A 26,243-nucleotide genomic window follows, 5' to 3' on the forward strand; every position below is an offset into this window, starting at 1 on the left:
ATAAATAAAAAAATATAAATCCGATTAATCCCCGATTAATCTTTTCGGCGCTGTCCGCCCGACTACCGCCTAGCGTTTTTTAAAACCTTGAACAAAACATACAACGTAAAATATTAAATATCTCGATACAAGTAAAAACAATATTTCACTTGAAACAATAAACATTTTGTATAACCGACATAGATGCTTGGCAGGTAGGTTGGATTTGAAGATCACCAAATGAACACAAAATAGTAACAAAAATCATCAAAAACAAATTTAAAAGTTGGACATATATGCAGCCATGATAGATCCGGAGGTGTTCTTTTAACATAGATTGCCTTCCCTGACATAAAAAAGTACCAGCAGAACTTAAAATAGTCAGCAAATAATGTGCGGTGAGGTGACCACTGACCAACACTGACCGGCTCCGGTTTGGATGGCACTGAGCCGCCGAGCCAAGCCATCCAAACGGTAAGTACCAGCAGAATTAGATACTATATTTAATTCGTAACGTTCCCGTTAAATCCCAATAACGAGAATGCAAGAGAGTGTCTTCCACATAACGGACCCCGTTTGCAAGTGCGGCGCCGAAGGCTCGGTTTATGATCATCATCCCACATTCCCATTATAGTAGCACTACCTACTTTTATATTCCTCTTCGATTTAACTCAACTAAATAGTTGCCAATTTGCACATTGATACTAAAAAAATTACATACCGACTATTTTTTTCTATCATGTTAAATAGTTATACGTAAAGTTACAAACATACATAGATAATGATAAATGTAAAAGTAAATATCAGTAGTATTCATTTAGTTACCATCATAACTATAGTCAAAATAAATATCAGTTGTCTATATTTAGTTATCCGATAATTAAGAACTTTAAGATCGTTGATCGATTTATAATGATATACTGATATACTGTAATCTGAATTACTTTCGTATCTTAAAAGTTGATAGATGACAAATATGTTTCTAAGATGAATAATATGCTTCGAGAAACTAGTATATACACTGATACATGAACCTACAATACTCCTTTTTTACCACATCACATCAACTCAACTCGTCATCATCAAAAACCAAATCCAAATCGAAGTGGCCAAAGCACCAGGCACTTTGATGCAGGTTATATTAACGTTTTCATTTGCCTTTATACCATATCACTTTCATCCACATGCCATTCTCTACTGAATTTGTGTACTACTTAATGTAGCACTAGTCGATGTAACGGTTCCATTGGCCATCACTATCCAACTAAAAAATGGGGCATTTCCATGAATATTAAGCATAGAGTCCTAGACATGTAAGATTGATCATCAATTCCAGCAAACCTCACATTCAAGAGGCCACATTTTGACATTGGCATTTAACTTCTAAAAAGGGTTCAAGAGCTAGAACATTAGTTAGGCTCACTAAGTATGCAGGGCACAGTTAGGTGTGTAATAGTTAGACCCAATAAACCAACCAAAGCAAAAACAAAACAAACCTGAAGGACCAGTATTGGATTCCCGAATAAATAACACCACCACTAAGGAGAACTGTTGGACCATTTGGGATATTTCATGACTTGCACAACAAGGAGGCGATGGAGATGCCCGTAATCATTTTCAGTTCATACATAATTGCACGATCAATAGTCAGGATCGTGTAGTGATTGATCACTACACTCTTCTTATGAAAGAGTACAAGATGGCCATACCCTAGATCTTTTAAGAAACTGATTTTGATATTGTGTACTTGTATACTTAAATATGCTAGCAAGATTTTGGTTTTTCTTATGAGCATACGTTTTGCCAAATTGTTGACAAATATCCGTCAGATTTGAGTTGCCTTATACCAAAAAGCTTTTGTGTAACATAATTCGTTCTATAAACAAATCGTCCCTAAGTTAATATAAATCTTATTAACTTTTAAAAATAATCAAAGACATATACACATCATAAATTTCGTATCGACATGATATTTTTACCGTAAATATAATTACAAATATCATAAGTAAAAAAAGACATATAGAGTTTCGAGTACACGATGAATTATACATATGGGTTAATATCTGAAGACTTCCATACAAATTCATTGTAGTTAAAACATGTAAATGATTAAGAAGTGGTGTATACAAATTTTATTTTATTTAAAAAAAAAACAGAGCTAAAATGGTTTGAAAGAAAAGAGGTGGATCCCATCACATGGGAAGTATGACTTCGTTAAAAGACTAAAAAGGTAAGAAAAAGAGTGCAAAACACCCCGAGACATGCGGTTCATCCGCTTTCCTAAGCACGGATGAAGCTCAAAATTACTAAATTACCCCTTTGGCCAACAACATTGTTCGACTTTGTTAAGGCTTTTCTCGTCAACTGGCTCAAGTTAAGCTTAGCCTTTGGTTTACTACAGTATTCTAATCACAAGTAGGTCATTAACTTATTAGGTGTGCGATCCCCAGATATTCTTACCCTGCCAGAGGGATTTGGCACGTCGTGTTTGAATTTTCTTTCTACTTATCTACGAGATCATGTTGGTAATTTGATTAATGATTCATGACAGTTATTCACAACATAGTATAATCGTCTCTATAAGTTTAGAAATAATCTGTAACGTTAACATAAAGTATTACAGTTTTTAATATTCTAATATTTGTGGCTGAGCAGTTTAACATCATTTAATACCTCACCATGACAGTACTGTTGTTTGTAGTCAGGTTGAATTAGCGTCTTGATAATACATCATGATGGTGGAGTGATCGTTAATTAATTAAAAGCTTTTAGATACATAATTGCGGTCCGATTCCACCTCGATCCATAGACACGATGAAATATAGATGCTCCCAAAAGGGTATCATCACGGACTCGTAATCCATGACACACTCTAGGTTTACTTTAAAGCAAATGGAGTGTGACGAATCTAGGGTTTCATAAGAGCAGATCACAAGAGGTAGCACTCCAAACTTTACTGCTAACGATGCTAATGTCGTTACAGAGAGAAAAGGACTTGACCTGGGTGGTTTCCATTAGGAGGTAGAAAACGACTTGGAAAAAGAAAATGGCATGTAACACATCCCATATACGGCCGGAAGTGGGAGCAGTCACTATTGCATTACAATTTTGTTCCTGTTCAGCATGAACCTCCCACTGCTCAAAACAAGAACCAGATAAAGTGCTAGCTTTCGGCACAAGCAATCGCGATCGATGATCTGATACCCTCGAATCGCAGTTCGTCGACATACAAAGTCACTAAGTCACTAAGAAGAAGATAAACCAATACAGCTCCAAAATCATGCGGAAAATTATTAACTTGGAGAAATCTAAATGCACCGGACAAACGGGTTCTGAAATGGCTTATCGTCACCATTCCTCTGCAGCTTCCTGCTTTCTACAATTAATGGCTTCTCTGAAATGAACGTTACAGATCTGCAACGACGACAAGAAGTTAGCTGGGGACCTTGTGGGGATGTCTTCTCTATTAGCCAGGGATTCGTATACTCTAGAAGCTTGTTAGGGGGACACAAGTAAATATGATGGGTCAGTGCAGAAGATTCAACACCATTTTATTTGGTTATTTTGCTTCAATTAGGAGCTCTGATACAATATATATATTTGTCTTGTAACTGCAAAGTCCAGGACGTCCTACCATCAACATTTTAGGACTGTGATCGTCTTTGGACACAATCCGACAGTTTAGATCATCAAATTTGTTGCAACCGAAACTATATTTTTCAAGATTTATATCATGGGATGCTAGATTTTCTTCTGTACGGGAAAATATAAGAAACAAGTTTTATTTCCCTTTGGGAATCGAATTTAATTAGGCTTGCACTCGATGAATTTAGAGATAATCCTCCTATTTACGCTAGGAACAATCTCGACTGTGATCGTTTTTGGACACAATCCGACAGTTTAGATCATCAAATTTGTTGCGACCCAAACTAGATATTTCAAGATTTATATCATGGGACGCTAGATTTTTCTTCTGTATGGGAAAATATAAGAAACAAGTTTTATTTCCCTTTGGGAATCGAATTTAATTAGGCTTGCACTCGATGAATTTAGAGATAATCCTCCTATTTGCACTTGTTAAAGATATATAACTAACGAGTCCGGTTCAAGGGACACAATATTTGATACTAATTTTTACACCATTTTTTATCCCTTAGATCTTAGTTGATCAAATGGTTGTTATTGATTATGAGTATGATTTGACAAGTGACATAAAAATAATATTTTTACTCCAATAAATATATAAACAAACTAAAATAAACAAATGCTTTTAAGAAGAAAATCAAAGAAACATCAAAATTGGAACTGCAGAAGAATGGATTCCCAGAAGAACACACATATCAACAAGAAAAAAGAAAACATGCCAATAGGATATTGAGAAGTGCAGGTTAGAACAACTGAAAAGCAAACATGGCAAAGAGTATCAAATCTAAATCAAGATCGATCTCTTTACTAAAACCAAAGAAAAATACCCAGACCATAGTCTTATTGAAGAAGGGATCGAAATTAAAGAACAGTTTAGATATAAAAGTAGTTCAAACGATCATAAAATTGGATTCCTTCCGCTGTATATATCTTTAAAAGCAAAGAACTAATGCCCACAGTTGGTCTATAGAATTTTCTTATGCGCATACCATAGGGTTTTCTCATGCCCACAGTTAATCACCTATTAGTTCATATGATAGAGTTTGCTCATGCCCATAATCAATCTCACTGCAGAGGTATATACATTAACACGATGGATGAAATTGCCGATTAGTTTATGGAATTCAGTTAAGAAGATTAATTTGTTTGTGAAACAAAGATTAGATGTGGTATTGATTTGATATGGTATTTTTATTTGAAGAGGAGCACAAATCTTTGTGCTGAATGAACCTGCGGTTTTCGTTTTCATTTTCACTTTGAAGAACATGGTGTTTTTTTGGAGTTGTCTGATCATAAAAGAAATGTTTTTTTTTGTTGGATGAAAGGCAGGGAAATTGTTTAATTGAATTTATTTATATTTTTGATTAAAAATAATCTTATTGGTATGTCACTTGTCAAATCATACTCATAATCAATAACAACTATTTGATCAACTAAGATCTAAAGGATAAAAATTGGTGTAAAAATTAGTGTCAAATATTATGTCCTTTGAACCGGACCCATAACTAACACATACGGTTAGAGGGCCTGTAACCCTAATACAAATATCTAACTTTATAGATCTTTGCAACAACATCTGTGATGGCGCTTGACAAGGCAAACACATGCTACGACGTGAGGTCCATTATCAAACAGTTCAATGGCAAAGATAGTTTCATGTTGTGGCAGCGGAAGATGAAGAACATCCTAATCCAACAAGATCTGGATGAGACTATTCTCACGGTAGAGAAGAAGCCCACTGGTATCACAGATGAGGAACGGAAAAAGATGGACAAGAAGGTAAAGAGCTTCATAGAGCTCCATCTTGCCGACAACGTGATTCTTAGAGTTGGAGAGGATATGAATGCTAAGGAGACATGGGAAAAGCTCGAGTAGCTTTACAAGAGGACAACTTTATCCAGAAAAAATGAACTCTACTCTCTTCAGATGGAAGAAGGTGGGGGATCTACTGGAACATCTGAGAAAATTTCAGAACTGTGTTGTAGATTTATCAATGATGGGTGCAAAGTATGAAGATGATGACAAAGCACTCTTGCTGATGCGTTCTTTACCGCCTTCGTTTAAATACTTCAAGAGCAAGATCATGTCCGGTGGGAGTACTCTACTGTTTGATGAGGTTATTGACGCTCTTCAGTCTTATGTCAAGATGAATGAGAACTCCGGTTGCGCACAAGTACAAGGTTTAAGTGCCAAAGTTAGATCACATTCCAAAGGAAAGCAAACGAAAGGTTGCTTTGTTTGTGGTGCTTCTGACCACCGGAAGAGAAATTGTGAAATATGGAAAGAGAACTTTTGTTTACTCTAGGAATCTTACTGATCAGATTTGTAACTCTGTGAGTACATCTAGAGTTCTAGTCAAATTTATGCTTTCTGCTTCATACATTGTATGTGTAGTGACAGGTCAGTCTGTATCACACCTTATTTGTGCAGTTTTGAACACCGAAGGAATCAGTACTGCCCACAAAAACAGTGAGGAAAGACCTTATAAATAGCTGCATCTCCATATCACAAAAGTAAAACAACCATCTCAATCTTAAACACTACTGTAGCTCAAAATATCACAAGATATGGATCAGAAAAAGCCTGAGGTTGGGGTGGTTGTGTCTCAGAGCAAGGCACAGACGAATGTATCTAGTGAAGGAGAAAACAAAATGCGAGCAGATCATCTTAGTGGATGTTCAACCAATTTCACTCAAAGTTACAAGGCAGAAGAGTTTGGGGGCAAGCACATTGGTGCTTCCTTATTCAGTCCTAAGGAAGATGATGAGTTTGTTGACTTGGAGCAAGGGAATGGCGCTCAACATCAGACTCAAGTGCAGCTCAAGGAGTCTGTGTAAGCTAACAAGGGCAAAACCAAGTCCAACGCCTAGTATTAATTGGCTTTTTAGTGTTTGCTGATAATAAGAATTTCCTACAATTTCAGTTAGTTTAAGGGAGTCTCCGACTGTCCTAGTGTCTTTATGTCATATTTACATTTATAGGAGTTCTTCTAAGTCTGTATTTCAAAATCTCGTGGTTGTTGGCTTAAAATAACAGTTTTAGTTGTTTCAAGATTAGAGAACTTCTGTTTACTCTAGGAATCTTACTGATCAAATTTGTAACTTTAAACCGATTCTCTAATCTAATATTTGTTGGCTTAAAATAACAGTTTTAGTTGTTTCAAGATTAGATAACTTCTGTTTACTCTAGGAATCTTACTGATCAAATTTGTAACTTTAAACCGATTCTCTAATCTAATATTTGTTGGCTTAAAATAACAGTTTTAGTTGTTTCAAGATTAGAGAACTTCTGTTTACTCTAGGAATCTTACTGATCAGATTTGTAACTTTCAACCGATTCTCTAAAATAATATTGGCATTACTCTACTTACTATGTTGGCTAATGTCACCAACAAGTATGTAACTATGTTAGTACTATAGGTGTCATATGCATTATCTTTCTCTTTGAATAAGCAATCGAGATTGTTTCACAATTACATATAGCTAAAAGCCTGAATCATGAAACACTAAGACTTGCAAGTTAGCTGCATCCCCATTATCAAATATGATAAAGAATGCTCTTATTTATAAACCAAGGACAGATGTATCTTCAACAGATAAGGGTAAAACTAAGAATTTAAAGCTTGATATTATCATTTTAATATTATTTAAGTTCATCTATTACAGTCATTTTTCTGGAGAGTTTATATTGTCAACTACTCTGACATTGCTTCATAAAGTTTGAAATTCTTCCAACTTAATTTAGAATGGTACATATTATAAAGGATAATGAAAATTACTAGAGAAGTACACCAGTCTCTTCAATTGGATGGTAATGATGTGTTGATTGTCCCAATAGATCCAACCCTATCGCGAGGAATTAGGCGAAGTTGAGAACCATGCTTCAGGAATACATTGCCTGAGAAAGCCAGTAAATTTATGAGACCAAGGACATAATACTAACAATAATGCTGACTTTAATACCATACATGTAGCTAATAACAGTTTGCTGTCTGTTTGGGAAATGCATACAAAGATAGCTAACACTTATTTCATTTCTAGAATCACATCTATAGGGACATGTATCATAAATTAAGGCATATTGTTATCATAGAAGAATCATTCGAAGCACCCATATTGAGGCAATTCCTTCAATGCTGTTTGTCGCTGTGGGCCTTAGAGTCCTATCTATAAGTCCCTTAGTTTTCACGTAAAAACTAATAGTTTCATCCTAGGAAAACAGATTGTAAATCCTAGATTATAGTGTGCCATAAATCATATTTCAGTGTAAAGAATGATAATAAGCAACAGTCTCAATCCCTCTAGAGCATGGCTAGTAGCAACAACTGTTTCCATCATACTATAGCCCACCCAATTTCTTAAGAAACTGAGTACTCTCTGTTTGTAGCAAAGGATATCAAACTATGTCACATCAAAGCCTAATTCTGAGGAGGGACTTGCAATGGTAGGTCGATACAATGCTGCTAAACTTCAATTAAGAAACACAAACTTCAACAATATAGATAGAGCATTGACATACCTGCACTTTGCTGAGGATTGATTCCAACACCATCTGCAGAATTATAAGCAAGAAGTGAGGAAAAACAGAAACCAAATATCACGAGGTAGATCCAACAACAATGATACTCGAATCTCTACAGCTGACGTAAACTTGCTTTTTCTTGATTAATACTCGGCCAGATACCAACTTCCAGGAAAGATACAAGCAACAATATTACACCACTGAAGGCCTTGATAGCCTGGGAAAAAAGAGCGCTCTTCCCAAGCTTAGCCATATCAATCTAAAAGCTCTATCCTTTCTGATTCTTCCCTCAATTCGATAATTCCAATTCTAATTCAAACTTCAGATGGATCTCAATTAAAGACTCTAAATTCAGACGCGGATCTAATCCGATCAATCATTAAAATAGGGCACCCTCACTTCCCAGAAACCAATAGCCCTAATTTGATCAAAAACCTCTAAATTCAACGAGCAACCCAGCGAAATTTCCAAGCTCGCAACAGATCATCAACTTCACAGTAATGAAAAGCAGCATGCAGAGGCAAGAAAAGGAATATATACCGTTGGTGATGATGGCGCTGGTCTGGGGAGGCACTTTGAATTCCTCGGCGGCGAATTTCAGCACGGCGGTGAAAGGAGCTGCCTCCGGAACGCTAAACCTGGATCAAACAAAACCGGAAAATTTGATTAATTTTATTAGAATTCGAGGAATTGGAATAGAAATTGAGAAACAGAGAGAGGGGTGTTGTACGAACACTTTGAAGGGCAGCTTTGGATCGGAGGTCAGAGTGACCTTGAATGACACCTTTCCACCACCCGCCATTTCTCTCTGTGTGAGCGACCAGTTTCTCAGAGACAACAAGCGAGAGAGAGAGAGAGAGAGAGAGAGAGAGAGAGAGGAGTACGTATGTGGCACACAGCTACTATATTCTCTGTGTATTTTTTCTTTTTTCTATTCAATTAAAGTGTATTATTTTATTTATTTGTACAAAACTAATGGTCACCCTAGGCAAAGCTGAGTTTGAACCGTAGACCTCTTATTTTTACTAGATAAACATCTACAGAGTTAGCCTCACTTGCAAATGCTTCTTCCAAAAGACTAGAGTCACCAGAGCAACTCATTTGGGATTCTGTGGTCTTTTTTGTTAAACGAAATGTAACATGTATCTCTCATTTAAAAAATAATACCCGTAGCTTTATTATTCGGTTTAATAACTTAAATTTTTTATTGGTAAATGACGAAGCGGAAGATTTGAGTTCAATACATACATCAATATTAGGCTGGTTCCTTTTATTTTCTTCTTTGTTTAAATTAAGAGATTATCTACATCTGAACAACTAACCCATAGTAATACAAACATGTCACAATGAGAAGTACACATGAGTGTCAAGACTACACAATACAATGTGGCCTAAACATGGAAAATCACTAAACAACCTAGTATAAGAGTTCAACCATTGATCCTTACCATGAAGCTGTGAACCGTGAACCTTTGATCAGGCAGCCAGAGGGACTGGGTCGTTCTAATGAATATGGCCAACAATATGTGGGTTGAACCGTTTAAGTTTTTTGGATACAACCTGATTGAGCATAGGTACAACGCTGCAGTACCATTGTTTACTTCAGAAAGAAGGCAAAATGGAGGAAAAGAAAGGAGGTGATTCTGTTTATAGAAGATGCATTCATTCTTTTCCTTCAACTGAAGGAAAATAATCAACTGAATAACTTTACATGTACAACCAACATGGACAACCCTCTGGAAAAGAGACTGCTACATTCTTTTGAACTGGTTCTGTATAAGGTCAAAAGGGGATGCAACACACCTCTAAACTCAGAAGGGAAAAAAAAAACAATCTTCTCAAAAATGATCCATAAGTTAATCACCAGTAGCATTACAAGAATTGTCGCCCACGATCGTGATGACTTCAAACCCATTGATCCACTGCAGACAGACTTGTTGTTATGGTATGTACACACCGGTTGCTTCCTGCATACAAAGACATTTAGAGGAAAACAGATGTTACTGATTGCACAACTAGCAAAAGGCAAACACAGAATGCTTCAGCATTTCTCTTATTGATCATTGTCCAGCAAATTGTTTTGCATATATGCTCCAGTTCAGTCTAAGAATGTAGCCTTTCGTTTATATATTTACTAACCAGAATCAAAATTTGATGTTCACTTTCTTGAGCTTTAGTAGTTCAAAGTAATCAAGTCATGGTAAAAACCTGGATGAGCAGAATGCGACGATATAATCAGTGCCTGTGCAAGTGAAAATACTGGATGGATCATCATACGCGTAACTATACGCAGTAGGGCATGCTTCTTTGAACTTCTTGGAATAATATGTGGGTTGACATACTGCTGCGTTTCCATAAACCCCTCTGCAACAATACTCATCAGTGTTGTACACATCACAGGCGCTCCGGCAGCCAATAGTCTTCCCATTTGATTTCACAGATAATTCGTTGGGGCAAGTAGTCCTCAGGTCCCCATCACAACCAGAAGCACCGCATTTTCCCGAGCCATTAACAGGTGTGATAGTCAATGGCAAGTTAAACCCATCAACAAGACTAACATCATAAAAATCTGGCTGTGCTAGTGTAAATTCAGCAAGTGATGCTGGGGGTTTTCCTGAGGCTCCACACTTGAGGCTACTGCCACAGGCCCCAGTCTGGCATGTTCCATTGCCATTTTTGTCAAAGTTGCAGCCGGTGCGACCCCATATCCGGCCAGACCAGCTAACCGGAGCTGTGAATACAATGGCCTGGCCTGGTTTTAGTGGAAAACCACCACCATTGAAGTTCTCCCCAGGAAACACTGCAGGCCAGATTGTCTCTTTGCAATTGTTTACTATGGTGAAAATCCTAGCAGACTCGGATAACTTTGGCCCTGCCAACAAAAATTCAAGATATCAATTCCTCCCAAACTTTATTCAGACAATAGTTCACAAATCAGTTAAAACCTAAGGGGTTAGTAACTTGATCATTCTTCATCTACTCCAGGGATGTTACTACTTTTTATCATATGACATTTTTTACTAGAAGGATTGCAACATGTATGTAAGAGTAAGTTCCTCATCAAAGTCCTATATCATGATGTAAAAGAAAGATTTTTTTGAAAGGATGTAAAAGAAAGATTAGACCATAAATACTGCTGTGATCAGAAATACCTGATGAAATAATGATCATAGAAACCAATAAAACTGGTAACCAGAACACATTGATATCTGTTCCCATATTTTCTTGCTTCCTCTCTCTTTCTATTTCACTATAAGGGAGCTACTATGGTAAATATGAATGGCGCTTAGAAAGTTACAACATCCACATATAAAGAAACAGGGGAAAGAAGAATACGTGTGGACAAAGCACTACTAATCCAAGGGAAAGTTTTGAGGAATCCTTAGCTATGTGATTCCTTTCCTAATCCATTTCTGCAAGTCTATTAAGGTTCTCTTCCTAGTTCATACTTTTACTTTTTAAACATCAAACACCAACGAAAAATGTACATGTACCCACATAAACAAATCCCAATTTCCAGAAACCTCCTTTACTTCACTAGAGAGCCACCATTTTTAACCAATATAAGCTCCACGTTGAGAAGCCAGAGAAGTCACTCCATTCAGATTCCTAATGCAGAATTTGGGAAGATTATACAACTGTTATCTGTTTGGTTGATTGATAAATCATACTTTCGGTTTACATGCCTTTCTTTCGTGGTGAATGATTCTTTTCCTATATTTTCCCAGAAAGCAAAGGAAAGAATACAAAACAAATGAGAGAAACAACAACTGAATTGGGGTTGCAATTTTCTCTTGAATGTGAGGGCGGAGCGGCTCAAACATCTCGTCGCCTACGGTAAACAAGGTCTGCAACAACCAGCTTAGGTGGCAGAGGCAAATGACGAAAGGCATCGGCGAGGACTGAGATGGATTGCAGAAAAAATGCTAGCAGCAAGATTAATTTAACTGAAACGAGTACATGTGAGATAGATGTACTATAGAACAAAGAATAATATTAGATGAATCGCATTATAAAGAATTCGCATTAGACTAGTGAGACAGCCCCAAACCCGTTTTGAATTTGTAGTCTAATACTCCAATACAAAAATGATACTTCAGAGCTTGATGTTTCCTATCGTTCCAAAATGCATTAGATTGCTTGCTTCAAAAGTTAGGTTTCGTTGATCTTGAGCAAAACTTAGACACGATTTAAGTGCGTTCACTTCGACTCCAAACAGTAAAGAAACTTTGCCACTGTACATTGTGCAATCTCATGCTCTTTCTTTTCGTGCTTTACCCCATGAATCCTTAAGGGACATACATTTTCCAGCCCTCCAAACGAATCCAAACCTAAGCAATGTTCTTTCATGAAAACGAGATAATGATACATGCCTAACCTATGAATCAAGTCTTCAAGTGAAAAGAAATTGAGGATCTTTTCTTTTTTGATCTTTCGGATGGTCCTTGGTCCCAAACTTTTAGTCACTACCCTTGATGTATACATCATCCTTAAAGCTGCAAATGTAGGGTGGGGTTGAAACTTTAGACTTGTTGATCTACGTACCCATCCCTCTGAAACAATTAGGTCATGATTCATCAACATCCAAATTGAGCTACAATGATCCCATTTTGACAATGCCCATACCATAATGTTCATTATTATCAATGTGTTCACTTTATTTCTTTTCTTTCACACAAGTGAAAGGAGGAACACACTTTATCTTAATTTTTGCATCAAGCAAGCGTCGACATATGCTCTAAACAAAACGAAGCTAATTGCACATTTTTGCTTGCCGTCACAAAGTTACTATTTCGATACTTCTCTATTCGTTACAAGGAATAGAGGAATATATAGATCCTCTGCTGCTGTTCTCTTGCAAGTGACTTCAGAAGTCATGGAGAACAGTTACCTGAGTCCCTTATTAATGGTTAGTGACTGTCATATGCTGTTGGGACTAGAAAGGATGAATCCAAGAGTAGGTAGATAAATCTTATCCAAGATTACATTGGGCCAAATGGGCAAAGTGATTGGTTGCCACTCCCTAATCGGCCTTCTCATCAGCACCATACCCTGATAGCTAGCAACCCTTTTAGTCAATAAATCAAACTTCTTTTGGACTTGGATATGTGCTCGTTCGATTCATTGATATATGAACGGCCAAATAATTGAGGACAAAACCAACCAAATGATTCTTTTCTCCCGTGATCAGACATATTTTCTTTTTTATGATTAAAACAAAGTGATTGTGGAAGATTTTCAAAAACATTTAGGTAGGAAAATTATTGAGATCGTTTGTTAGTCAAAATTTATAAGACGGGACGTGTAATCGTTTATCTCTATATTACATGATGAACAAGCCACTAACCTTATGTACGTACGTAAGCATTTGAGATTTTAGAAAAGCACTTGTTTTATTTATTAAGGTCATAATTTGGAAGGTGATCAATGGCCCCAAAGAACCCTAAAAACCTGGCCTTATTTTTCATAAAAGAGGGAAAAGGGGATTTTTAGATGGCCTTTTATTTTTGTAAAGCCAGTTGGCACACGTGTGGTACTAATCATGTTTAGCACCAAAGCCCACCTCAAAGTAATCATTCCCTCCATCTTAGGCTTCTCTTTCAACTTTAATCCCCACTTTTCACTATACGGATTTATCATCCATCACTGTTACACCATACACTATCCCTTTCGCCCCACCAATATGGGCCATCCCGCTCGTGCAATTCATGCTAGGCCTGGCCCATCAACAGTAATTATAATTGAAAATAAATTATTTAGCACCTAAAGAAAATAAGAAATTAGGAAGGAAAGTGAGATGTATATGTTACTACCGGATATGCATTCATATCACCCACCAATGAAATCCAGCTGAGTAGAAAAGTTATAATTAATACATAGAAATGTTCAATGACAACGATTTTCTCTATTGACACTTAAAATCTGCGATTATCTAAAACGTTGAATCATAATGATAACAAAATATGTCTCAATAACTATTATGAATTTAGTTCAGTTATTAAAAACATAGAATTTAGTTTAGTATTTTATTTTAGCTCTTGGTAAGTAAAGGTTCAAATTATATGCCTAGTAGGTTTAGGTCTCCATTGGTTTCTCAATTATTGCTCATGAAATTACATCAAGCTAGAGAGGAAGCTATATACCTTAGCTTTATTAAGTATCGAGTAAAAGAGTGAGAAGAAAGAAGCACTTTATCTATTTATAGACTACTCATACACTCATCCATTGCTTCCCTCCAATACCACTAAGAGCTCTACAACAATGGCTTCCGAGAAGGTCGAGACCATTATTGCCGGAAGCTACTTAGAGATGGAAAGGGAAGATGGTGATGCCAAGGCTTCTGCTAAGAGCAAGCTATCGACGTTTCTCTGGCACGGCGGCTCCGCCTATGATGCATGGTTTAGCTGTGCTTCTAACCAGGTTCATATTTCAAAAAAGATTATAACATTGTTATTCCTTCTTTAATACAGATATGTTTGAGAATATATGTAGCTAGCTAACTAAACTTTGTTTGGTTTTGATGGAACTAACTAATGCAGGTTGCACAAGTGCTTTTGACACTGCCGTACTCATTTTCACAGCTGGGTTTGTTATCTGGGATTCTATTTCAGCTTTTCTATGGATTGATGGGAAGCTGGACTGCTTACCTTATCAGTCTACTGTATATTGAGTACAGAACTAGAAAGGAAAGAGAAAAGGCCGATTTCAGAAACCACGTCATTCAGGTACGCATATCAACCTTTGCACAAGTCTGAAATTTTCAGGGTTTTCGATCTTCTAGCTTTACTTGATGATTACGTTGTGATTTGCAGTGGTTTGAAGTTCTTGATGGACTTCTGGGAAAGCACTGGAGGAATTTAGGCCTCTTTTTCAACTGTACTTTTCTTCTGTTCGGATCTGTAATTCAGTTAATTGCTTGTGCAAGGTAAATGAGTGACTGTAAATTTCAAGAGTTTGGATGTCTATATACTACATAACATTAATAGACTTAGGTAGTATTAAATGGATTAATTTGTTTGTCTTATGCATTTGTTTTGATGCCAGTAACATCTACTACATAAACGACAATCTTGACAAGAGAACTTGGACGTATATCTTTGGAGCTTGCTGTGCTACAACTGTCTTCATACCTTCATTTCATAATTACAGAATTTGGTCGTTCTTGGGTCTTATTATGACTACTTACACTGCATGGTATCTAACCATTGCTTCCCTTATCCATGGACAGGTAATTTACTTGATAATATCACATTTATAATCTAGATCAACTACAAAAATCCATCATTTTGATCTTGATGTAAGTGAAATGTTTTCTTGTCGGATAGTCTGATATGTTAATTACATTGTGTAACTTCTACGAAACAACATAGCATGCTAGATTGTTCGACAATATGACATTATTGGATACCGATCTATGATCAATTTCATCACATAATAATAGATCAACCTTTCTATATGTCCTGATTAGGTTGAAGGAGTGAAGCACTCAGGTCCAACCACGATGGTTCTCTACTTCACTGGAGCCACCAACATTCTCTACACTTTTGGTGGACATGCTGTTACAGTGTGAGAACTGAGTAATTGCAATGAGCTTGCGATGATTCACATTTATGTATGCGAATTTCGGATAATTTGTTAACTTGTTTGTTGATTACTGCAGAGAGATTATGCATGCAATGTGGAAGCCACAGAAATTCAAGATGATATACTTGATGGCAACACTATATGTGCTGACCTTAACTTTACCATCAGCCTCTGCTGTGTACTGGGCTTTTGGAGACGCCCTCTTGACTCATTCCAACGCTCTCGCTTTGCTTCCGAGGACCAGATTTAGAGACACTGCTGTTGTTCTCATGCTCATTCACCAGGTAAAACAGTAGCAATATATATGAAACTGTTCATTTCAAATTGATTAGTTAGTGACTGAAAATGGTATTGGTTGTGTTTTGTACTGCAGTTTATAACATTTGGGTTTGCTTGCACTCCATTGTACTTTGTGTGGGAGAAGTTCTTGAGGATTCATGAGACCAAAAGCATGTTGAAGAGGGCCATTGCTAGACTTCCAGTGGTGATCCCAATTTGGTTCCTTGCAATCATATTCCCATTCTTTGGCCCCATCAACTCAACTGTTGGATCTCTTCTTGTCAGCTTTACTGTCTACATAATCCCTGCTTTAGCTCACATGGTCACTTTTGCTTCTCCACAGGCGAGAGAGGTCAGTCAGTCGTTTTGATCCACACATATATATCGTATGATATGTTATGTTGTTAGATTTAATGCACTTATTGATAGTTTGACAGCGTTACATGTTAAGCCTTGTGTGTCTGTCGATCTGGTAAAAGAACATCTTCATATATATGGTCTGATTCATCGTGGTGTTTGATCAAAATTGCAGAATGCTGTCGAGAGACCACCATCATTCTTAGGAGGGTGGCCAGGATCATACACCATGAACATCTTTGTGGTGGTGTGGGTGGCAATAGTGGGATTTGGATTTGGAGGGTGGGCAAGCATGCTCAACTTCATACACCAAGTTGATACATTTGGTCTATTCACTAAGTGCTACCAATGCCCACCTCACAAAGCTTGAGTAAAGAGATTCCTCCTAGCTACTTTTCAGAAAGTTTTTCTTGACAATTTTAAAGATACATATGTAAGTGTGTGTAAAGAGATTGGCATTTGTAACCCTTTCCTCATCTTTTTATCTACTTGATTTGTACTATTTTTTGCCTCTGTAGCTTCTTTCTCTTTGTAAGATGTTCTTGTTGATGGGCTTTCTGCAGAAAAAAAAGGTGTGATGGCAATTATCATGGCCACCCTTTTATACAGACCTATAGTTGTGTGGTAATTAGACTTCTTTTTGAACAATGTGACTTCCCTCGTTGCCTGATATATTTTTCTTTCCTGATATTGAAACTAAGTTGCTAACGAATTCAATCACTTCAAATTTTTCACTTCGTTTCTAAGTTCGTAAATTTTCTTTCTTAATATGTGAAGATAAAACATGTGTTTGATAAATCATAAATTACTTCAGATTGATCAAAATAATGACAAGTGAGGAAAAGAAGTTTACATGATCCCAAAAGAAATTCATATATTCATATCAATCTAGATGTTCATGACACCTTCCTTATGACAACTTTAAATATCCTACTTAGAAGCTGACAGTGAAAGATTTCAGAATGGTCCATAAGGTCATCCTGATGACCAAACTGAAATGTGTGTTACTATGTCAATGTGCAAAAGGACCAACTCTGATAGTGCTAGCTCGATCACTTTTTCATAGGACTTGTTCTTTCTAGCTAGATCATTCAAGCACCAAAATCAACCTCAGTAGCTGTGTTTGATTGAATGAAAATGCTTGAAAGGCTCATGTGGGAAGGTTTAACTTCTGAAATGGTGGCATGAAGACTACTTTGCGTGAGAGACACTAGCATGTTGCTGCATGATGAGCAGAAGATGTGATCGTCAGATCGTCTTTATAAAATCTTGTAGCTGCAGAAAGCACTGATGGGTACTTCAGGGTCCCAATTACGACACTTATTCAAGGCCAAACTTGACGTGTAAAACCAGTCGTTTTGCTTAATTTGATGGGTTCTATATGTACTACAATGCCTCAAACGACAACGATTTGGAAAATCAGTTCAGTCGCCTAGTTATTGGCTTAACTACACCAATCGAACATAAATTATTGAGAGAGAGAGAGAGAGAAGGGAGCTGTTGGCCCATCATATAAGGTTGGTCAAAGAGAGATCATGATCAACCAAATCGAAGATTTGTGATACGGCCTAGTGCAATTGACACATTACCAAGAACAATCGAGCATGGCTGATCCTTATAATCAGCACTTTAGGTTGGCAATTAGGCATAAGTACGTTAAGAGAAAGTCTTGTCATACGCTATCAAACAACTTTAAATTTGTAAAAATCTTGTGGATCCGGTTCAAGAGCCACAATTTTAACACAATTTTTTACATCTTTTTTCATTCCTTAGATCTTAATTGATTAAATGGTTGTTATTAATTGTGACTATGATTTGACAGATGACATGGTAATAATATTTTTTCCTAATAAAAAAATAAATAAATCAAATTAAACAAAAATTTTGTTAAAGAAAAATATAAAAAAAATTACACGATCAAACTTTTGAAGATAACCATTGTTCTTCAACGAAATCCATGCCCAGGTTTATGACAGAGATGGCTGCTCCTCTTTCACTAAAAACGATTCAAAACCAAATCTAATCTTTGTTTTTGAAAATCAAATAAATCTTACTGAATCTTTAACATTCAATCAATCATGTTACTACCTCTGCTATGAGATTATAGAATTAGCAAAACCCTAATTCTTTAGTTTTTAGAACAACATCCATATCTAAACTCATCTCTAATTTCCCTTTCTTCAAGAAGAAGATGGTATTTGGGTATCATTTGAGGAGTGCGACCCCTTGATTGCCATGAATCTGGATTTTTCTTTTTCTTCTTCATTCGGTGTTCTTCTACAATTCAGTCATGTAAACGATTTTTTAGATTCTATTTAACAAAAATTTTGTTTAATTTGATTTATTTATTTTTTGATTAGAAAAAATATTACTGCCATGTCATCTGCCAAATCATAGTCACAATTAATAACAACCATTTGATCAACTAAGATCTAAAGGATGAAAAAAGGTGTAAAAAATAGTGTCAAATATTGTGTCCCTTGAACCGGACCCAAATCTTGTATATGAAAATGAAAAGACTGAAGCATATATATGCGATATGTAATAATTGGATGGTTAGTAACTTAGAACAAACTCAACAGTTAATTGAAGAACTTATTTTCCATGAAATCGACTACATCACCAAGAAATTATTGAGATCTTGAGAGTATCGTAAAGAAAGCTACAAACACATCTTATGGGACTGTGACCCAGGAAGAAAATTGGCAACCATTTGATATGGGTGGATTTAGGGTGGGGTTCCATAACCCATACACATACATAGAGCAAAAAGGCCTACATGAGCTGAAAAAAGATGTACATGCATTTCCTCCATAAGTAAAAGAAAGTTGATACCCTATTTAACTTCTGAAAAGAAATAAAAAATAAACGAAAGAAAAAAAAATTGTTGGGGCGAGAGAGGCTCGAACTCTCGACCTCAGGATAACTCAGAAGCTATGAGACCTACGCGCTAGCCAACTGCGCCACCGCCCCTTGTTGATACTATGTGCAAAGAAAAGTTATATAAACCGTAAATAAAACTGTGTCCTACTTTTTCTTAGAACATTAGGTGGGAATGGAAAACCATTATTAGTCTTCTGCACCTCCCATCTGATATGAATGTGCCTACCTGCGAAAGGAAGCTACTTTTGACCATCTATCCCTTTCCTTTTCTTCCTTTTTTTTTTTTTTTCCAGAACTCTCATTGATCTAGCTACCATCGTAAAGTCATGCTTGTTCGAGTAGCCTGTAAAATTGGAAGCAAGTCTTAAAATCTGATGAAGCGATCGATGTTGTATAGGATAGAAACTCATGGATTTCTCAAGCATAATTTCTCTACTTAATTATGATCTGTATGTCTCGCTTGTATGAAAATGCAAATTATATATGCCTGTTACTATTAATCAAATCAAGCAGTAAAATATTGGATTCAAGTTTGTAGCCATCTAAGTTGTAAGCTTGTGAAGAAGAATCAAAATCAAAGATCACGAGGGTCCTCCACGAGTCAACACTGGAAGTCTAGTGTAGATCAGTCACACGTGCATGGGTCCTATGATCGATCTACTGGCTTTCACTAGAGGCCATACGCAGAACCTCACTGGATAATATCAAGAAAATGCGAGTCGAACACCACATGGTTGGAACTTTGGTACTTGAAAAATATTTTTCAGACTCTGTTTTTCATTTTAGGCCATAGCAAAGAGATGAAAGTGAAACCTTTCCCACAAGATAAAGGAGAAAAAGTGGCTTCAAGCTCGTCTTATGGCCCTGCGGCCCATTGTGTTTTTCTTAGGAGATCTGATATATACGAACAATATTAATGCTCTGTGTTTCGAGATTTCATAATCCTCGTTTTGACTATTTTTAGCTAAAAGTTTCTATTACAGATCCTAAATTAAAACTTGGAAAATGATTTTAAGCCTTCAAACTTATACATTTATCTAGCATTGTATAAGACATCTACAAGAGGGCACACTATTCTACGGCATGTAGGATACGTAACATTTTTCATGGGTCTGTTAAATATCTTCAAAGTGATAATGGTTCTGAGTATGTGAACAACACATTTTTCAATTATTGTAATTTGTTGGGTATACTTTATTAGTGAGTTTTCTCGTTACACTTGACTCTACCCTATGCGTCGTAAAAATGAAGCTCTCACTCACTTCCAAACTCTAGTTGCCATGATACGAAATATTTTCATTGGTCTGTTATATATCTTCTAAGTGATAATGACACTGAGTATGTGAACAACGCATTTTCCAATTATTGTAATTTGTTGGGTATGTAAGAACGATTCTCTTGTCCCCATACACCTCAGTAAAATGAGTTTGCTAAGCGTAAGCATCGACATATTGCTACAATGACCCCGTACAACTAACCGGATGAAATCTAGCTCTTTGCCTTCATCTATCACTCAAAATTACCTAGTACGATCTGAGTTACAAATATATATTAATATCCTAACTAGTAACGGTTTTCTCCAACATCTCATTTCAAATACTTGAAACAATATAGAGTGAACTATTTTCTATTGGAATAATTATAATGGTGCCGCAAATATTCAACTGACGACATATATGTACGTATAATCTTGTCTGCATATCTATCTATTAATATAAAACAGATGAAAATGAGAAACATGGCAACAGTGCAATGAAAGTTGCATGACTGAGGATATAGAACATGGTGAACATAACGTTGTACAAACATAACCGGAGTTGTAATTCTGTGAGAACACCAATATTTTGTGTCCTTTATTTCTCGGCAGCATATATGTCTGGAGATTTAATATTTCTTCGTTAGCAACTTAGCATTAGAAACTTGATAAGAAAGAATTATAGGGGGTGAGATCGTAATGTCATAAGCAGCTTAGAAAGAAAATATGAAGATTTAAAGTTTGAATATGCATGTTGATGAAGCAAAACTTCAGTCATCCCGCACTCTGCTGCTATTAAGCGAAAATTAACAAACTCAAACTGGGTTTGATACAACTATAGAAATGGGTTATTAATTGGCATATCTCTGAAAATTTACCCAGTTTGAGTTTGATAGAAATGGGTTATTAACAGCTGTTAACTAATAAACCGTCAGCTGTTCTTTAACTCATAAGATTTGCAGAATGAAGCAGAACAATCTTAAATACCCTTTACCAAATCAACATATAAATAATAAAGTGAAGCACATTACAAGTGCAACTAAAAGATAGGATGATCCGGCTTAACTGCTGCAAGGAAGAGTTCATCGATTTAGACATCCGATCACCCCTTAATACTGCCCTTGTCAAAACACAGAATACGGCTATGATCGATAAATACAAAGAAAGATATAAAGTTCTTATTCACCTCTACTACAAAGTACAAAGTTTTCAGTTGCTCTAACTTGAGCACACTAGTATATATACAAATACAAGTTGATATATGTTGCCTTGTTTGAGTTGTTTCAAATGAAGTATGTATCTGCCAATAGACCTAAGTGATAAGGTCTAAGATTAAAAGTCTAGGACGTTTCAAAAGATCATGGCAAACCTAAGCGTCTAGCTAGGACGTTTCAAAAACGCTGATCATGGCAAAAGGAAATCCTTGTCCCATCAAAATGATCAAATATCAACCTCTCATGGATTATCGACTAGGATAAGGGTGTATAAAAAGTCCCAATTGAATTTAGTGTACCATAAGAAGATTGCAAAGGACAAAGAAACTATATCCACAATCAGAACATGAGATTTGATGAGTCCACAACTGTGGAGCGTCCCTTTCGAAAGGAACGTTTTTGTTCACGAGTAGAGTTAAAAGATATCCAAGGAGAACAAAAATCAAGTGCTATAGACATTTCAGTTCATCAAATTCATTTGATCAAATAATCGATGCAGCAACAAGAATAACAACGATCCATTGATCAAGAACTTCACCTTTTCCAATTCCGTATTGAACAACAAGAGAGGCATGAAAATGAACAATGAATGAGATCAAGAGAAGAAAAACCATCCATCATTTCTGCAAGGATTAGATAGAGAAAATCTACCATCTAATTGAGGCAGAAATGATCACCACAGTACAAAATGAGTAAAGATTACCGACAAGAAGTCATCGAACAGGAACCTTGCAGAGAACAATCACCAATTAAGCACCCGAAAACAAGCAACGCGCAGGCCACAGAAATCTATATACCAAACCAATGTGGCAGCTTTGAGTTTAACACAACGTACCCAATTCTCATTTCTGATCATTAGGGCATTCCCTGGCCAAATGCCCATCCTCTCCACAATTATAACAACCACCACCACGGCCCCGGCCTCCACCGTAGCCTCTACCTCTACCTCCACCTCGACCACGGCCGCCAAATCTCCCACCCCCACCTCCGCCCTCGTAACAATCCCTCGCCAAATGCCCAACTTCACCGCAATTGTAGCACTCACCGCCACCGCCACGACCACCGCCACCATAACCTCCACGACCGCCGTAGCCATCACCCCTCCCGCCTCCTCTGGCCACACTATATTCCTCTGGGCCCCCGCCAGACCTCCCATAACCACCGCGGTGGCCGCCCCTCCCGCCTCCACGGCCACGTCCTCCTTGGTCGTATCCGGGGCGGCGGGATCGGGTGAGGTTGACGACGTCGACGGCTTTGGTGCGGCCGTCCTCGCTGAACTCGACGACGAACTCGACGGTCTGGCCCTCGGAGAGGGTGCGGAAGCCGTCGGACTGGATCGAGGTCTGGTGGACGAAGAGATCCTCGCCGCCGTCCTCCGGGGATATGAAACCGAAGCCCTTCTGGGCGCTGAACCACTTGACCGTGCCGGTGGATCTCGCGGTCTCGGCGGCCATGGAGAAAGATCTAGAAGATTCGGTGTGAGCCGTAATCTTGGAATTCAGTTACAACTGGCGGGGACTAACGGTCGTCCTGTAACTGAAAACAGAGTAGTCAGCTCTGTTCCGTTCTGCTTTTTCAAGGGTGGAAGGATGTTAATTGGGTGCGGGACCCAGGGGGTTCTCATCCAAAGGTTGTTAGGAGGATGGATTGGATGGTTGGGTTTTATCCGATTATCCATTTGGAGGGCTTCAGCACACGTCAGCGCGCCCTTTCTTCTTTTTGTTTGGGTCAGCGCGCCATAACTCCAAGTTCAATAACAAAAAGCCCAAATGCTCAGTCGGTCCATTTGAAACCACAATTGTGTACCTGGGAGTGTTTTCTTGTGCTACGTCGATGAGTCTAGTTTTGAATTTTGATCGGTATGTGGATCTTTTGCAGAGACTGATGCTTTATTTAGGGTTTTTGGTTTAGAGCGGTTCTTTAATTTATCACAAAAGGATGGCATTTTGGTGTGGTGTACACCTTCTGGTTTGTTCTAACAATTAATTTAGATGTAGGATCGAGCCGTTTTGCGTCGCGTCTCTGTAGCTCCCCAATGTGATGCCCTTTTGAATGATTTTTATTGCTAATACAATGGAGTTGTATCTTTAGAAAGAAGAGACTCAAGTACTAGCTCTTGGATCTCGTTCTTTATCTTTATACCAAAACAAATTAATTGAGACTTAACTAGAGTTCAAACTTCAATCATTTGGAGTTATATATCTGTGCTAGCTAGCTGGTAAAATAGGATAGAAAAGTTTGTTAATAGAATTATGATCAAATGTATATGCTTTTGTTTAGGTTATAATCTAACAAAAGATGGCATCGATCGACTTCTTCTTTATCTTAAACGCTAGCTAGCTCCTCTAGTTTTTTAGGATATAATGTAAAACGTTTCTCTATTTTATGCACCATAATCGATCAGTTTCATTTGCTTTCCATATTAGGTAAGTATACGAAGAAGTAAGCGCACACGTATGCTCAAATGTTGAGGTCTACGAGTTACAAAATGCCGGCCAGCAGGATCAACAGTTGGTATCTTCCTTCTGGTTAGCTGGTTTCTTTGTTTATGTAGCTGCTTGTTCATACGTGGCTTAAATATTAAACAGTCAATACAGAAATGAATATATTACAGAGGTCATTAGTCAGTCACCTGTTCGTGATCTGTGGATGAATATACGGTTCTTTGTAGAGCATGGAAACTACCACCACATATCTGCAGCTTTAAGAATCGAAATCAATGAGTTTGACATACCTACGAAACCATGCTATATTGTAATAGATAGATGAATCTGGAGACGATCAAATTGTGGAATAATGCATAGTAAAATAAGAATGACAAAATTTACAGCGTTTCATCCAACTCTTCCTTTGTCGTGTAACACAATAGATGTCTTTGTTTTGTAGCGAACTCCCATATCAGTAAGAAAACAAAACAAAACAAAAAAAATTAAAGTCAATCATGTTGGTTAATCCTATATAAGCAAGTAAAGATCGACCATTCACTCATTCAGCTTTCTGAAAATCTCCCCCCATCATTCTCTCGGTGCATGATTCAAAGTTTCAAACGACGTCGATGGCTTCCCTATCCTCCGGTTTCCACTTTTCCTTTCCCAAGCTCGCAAACCCTTTGAAGCAGCAGGTATACTAAATACGCCGGAATGGCCTTTTTCTCTTTCTTTTATGCGATAATTATATATTTATATTACTTCTTAGAAGTTTCATGAGCCTCGATCATATATTAGTTGCATCTGCATGATGCATGTTAATATTTCTCATGCTTAAAGAGTTACAGTGTTGTTTTAAACTTCAACGATCGATGCTGGTATTGCTTTTAATCGAAGAGTTGCACCAAAAAAAATTGTTTCTTGCTTCTGAAGTTTCTTTCTTTAGTGGAGGGCAGGCGTCTTGATGAGCAAAATCACAATTTGTAGGATGATAACAGGAATCTATTGGCTAGTAGCTTGAATTTGTCAAAAAAACAATTCACGATGTATAACTTGTTATAAGAAAGTAAACGATTATTGTAGATGTAGAGGTTTTACAAACTATATAGGCTGACAAACTCAAAATATATAGTTCATATCTGTCCCAAGAAGAAGGAAAAAAAAGAAGAAAAAAAAAAGATGAGCTGAAGCTCAGTCATGAGCTCGATCGTGGTACCAATTTACACAGGTAATTTTTCTCAACACAAAATAAAAATACAAGAAGTAAATATAGTAAATTACAATAAAGTTACTAACCAAATTTCAGTTTACAAATACATCATTTACACAATATCTTACACATTTAAGGACAAATATTAACAAATTAGGACAAATTAATATCCACATGCCATCTGTCACAATAATTTTACCATAATACCCTTCACTACATATCAATTGCTACTATCGACGATAGCATAGTAGCACACTGCCGAGTAGCATAGTAGCACACTGCCGAGTAGCACAGTAGCACATTGGGTGCTACTATCAAGTAGCACAGTATCACCCGATAAAACGGTGTTATTTTAGGCAATTCTCCGGAATCAAACAAAGCTGCTAATGTTGCGATATGAGACCTTTATAAAGCTGCTACTGTTGTTATTAGAAACTTTCTGCTATTGACGACGAAATGGCTATTACTACCGTAAATCTAACTGCTAATGTCGACTTCTACTACCAATCTGCCTGCTACTGCCTACTATTGATAGAAAAGTGTGCTACTACCGGTGCTATATTGCAATTTTTTTCGGCATTTCTTCGGAATCAAACAAAGCTGTTACTGTCGATTAAAGAATCTGCTACTATCAACTCTAAAGCTGCTACTATTGACTCGAAAGCTCCTATTTCCCATACATAATTATACTAACCGAGCCACAATCCTAATAAATCACCGATGACAACTACAAATTCAAAGCTTTTAGCAACAGATTCAATTTCCTCTTTAACAATCGTGATTTAGAGTAATAAGAGATTTGTTCAAAATAGGAAAAACAAAACAAAAAAAACAAAAGAAAAATTAGAAAAATGTCACAAGCACAGTAGCTTACCTTATAAGCCTAAAGA

At 37.1% G+C, this 26,243-nt stretch overlaps 4 protein-coding genes and 1 non-coding gene across 5 annotated transcripts; 1 reads left to right on the forward strand and 4 right to left on the reverse strand.

The window, feature by feature from the left end:
• Positions 1-7,167: 7,167 nt before the first annotated feature.
• On the reverse strand, positions 7,168-9,020 carry LOC101295097 (ubiquitin-fold modifier 1-like). The gene is made up of 4 exons (XM_004290786.1): positions 8,880-9,020; positions 8,686-8,783; positions 8,143-8,175; positions 7,168-7,521 (listed from the first exon to the last, which is right to left on the reverse strand). The coding sequence occupies exons 1-4, from the start codon at positions 8,945-8,947 to the stop codon at positions 7,424-7,426; spliced, it is 297 nt and encodes a 98-aa protein (XP_004290834.1). The 5' UTR covers positions 8,948-9,020; the 3' UTR covers positions 7,168-7,423.
• A 1,320-nt stretch (positions 9,021-10,340) lies between these two features.
• Positions 10,341-11,426, reverse strand: LOC101295598 (thaumatin-like protein-like). Its single transcript, XM_004292632.1, has 2 exons — positions 11,298-11,426; positions 10,341-11,017 (listed from the first exon to the last, which is right to left on the reverse strand). The coding sequence occupies exons 1-2, from the start codon at positions 11,362-11,364 to the stop codon at positions 10,341-10,343; spliced, it is 744 nt and encodes a 247-aa protein (XP_004292680.1). The 5' UTR covers positions 11,365-11,426.
• Positions 11,427-14,331: 2,905 nt separating this feature from the next.
• LOC101295387 (auxin transporter-like protein 3-like) lies at positions 14,332-17,011 on the forward strand. Its single transcript, XM_004290787.1, has 8 exons — positions 14,332-14,565; positions 14,685-14,870; positions 14,958-15,070; positions 15,190-15,373; positions 15,614-15,711; positions 15,806-16,013; positions 16,103-16,360; positions 16,541-17,011. The coding sequence occupies exons 1-8, from the start codon at positions 14,407-14,409 to the stop codon at positions 16,733-16,735; spliced, it is 1,401 nt and encodes a 466-aa protein (XP_004290835.1). The 5' UTR covers positions 14,332-14,406; the 3' UTR covers positions 16,736-17,011.
• A 2,242-nt stretch (positions 17,012-19,253) lies between these two features.
• On the reverse strand, positions 19,254-19,338 carry TRNAM-CAU. The gene is given in 2 exon segments: positions 19,254-19,289; positions 19,301-19,338. It is a non-coding gene; the product is annotated as a tRNA-Met (tRNA).
• Positions 19,339-22,559: 3,221 nt separating this feature from the next.
• Positions 22,560-23,171, reverse strand: LOC101295892. Its single transcript, XM_004292633.1, has one exon. It carries the CDS (start codon positions 23,169-23,171, stop codon positions 22,560-22,562), a length of 612 nt encoding a protein of 203 aa, XP_004292681.1.
• Between the last annotated feature and the right edge of the window lie 3,072 nt (positions 23,172-26,243).

Source organism: Fragaria vesca, linkage group LG2 (assembly GCF_000184155.1).
Source record: "Fragaria vesca subsp. vesca linkage group LG2, FraVesHawaii_1.0, whole genome shotgun sequence".
Classification (NCBI taxonomy): Eukaryota; Viridiplantae; Streptophyta; class Magnoliopsida; order Rosales; family Rosaceae; genus Fragaria; species Fragaria vesca.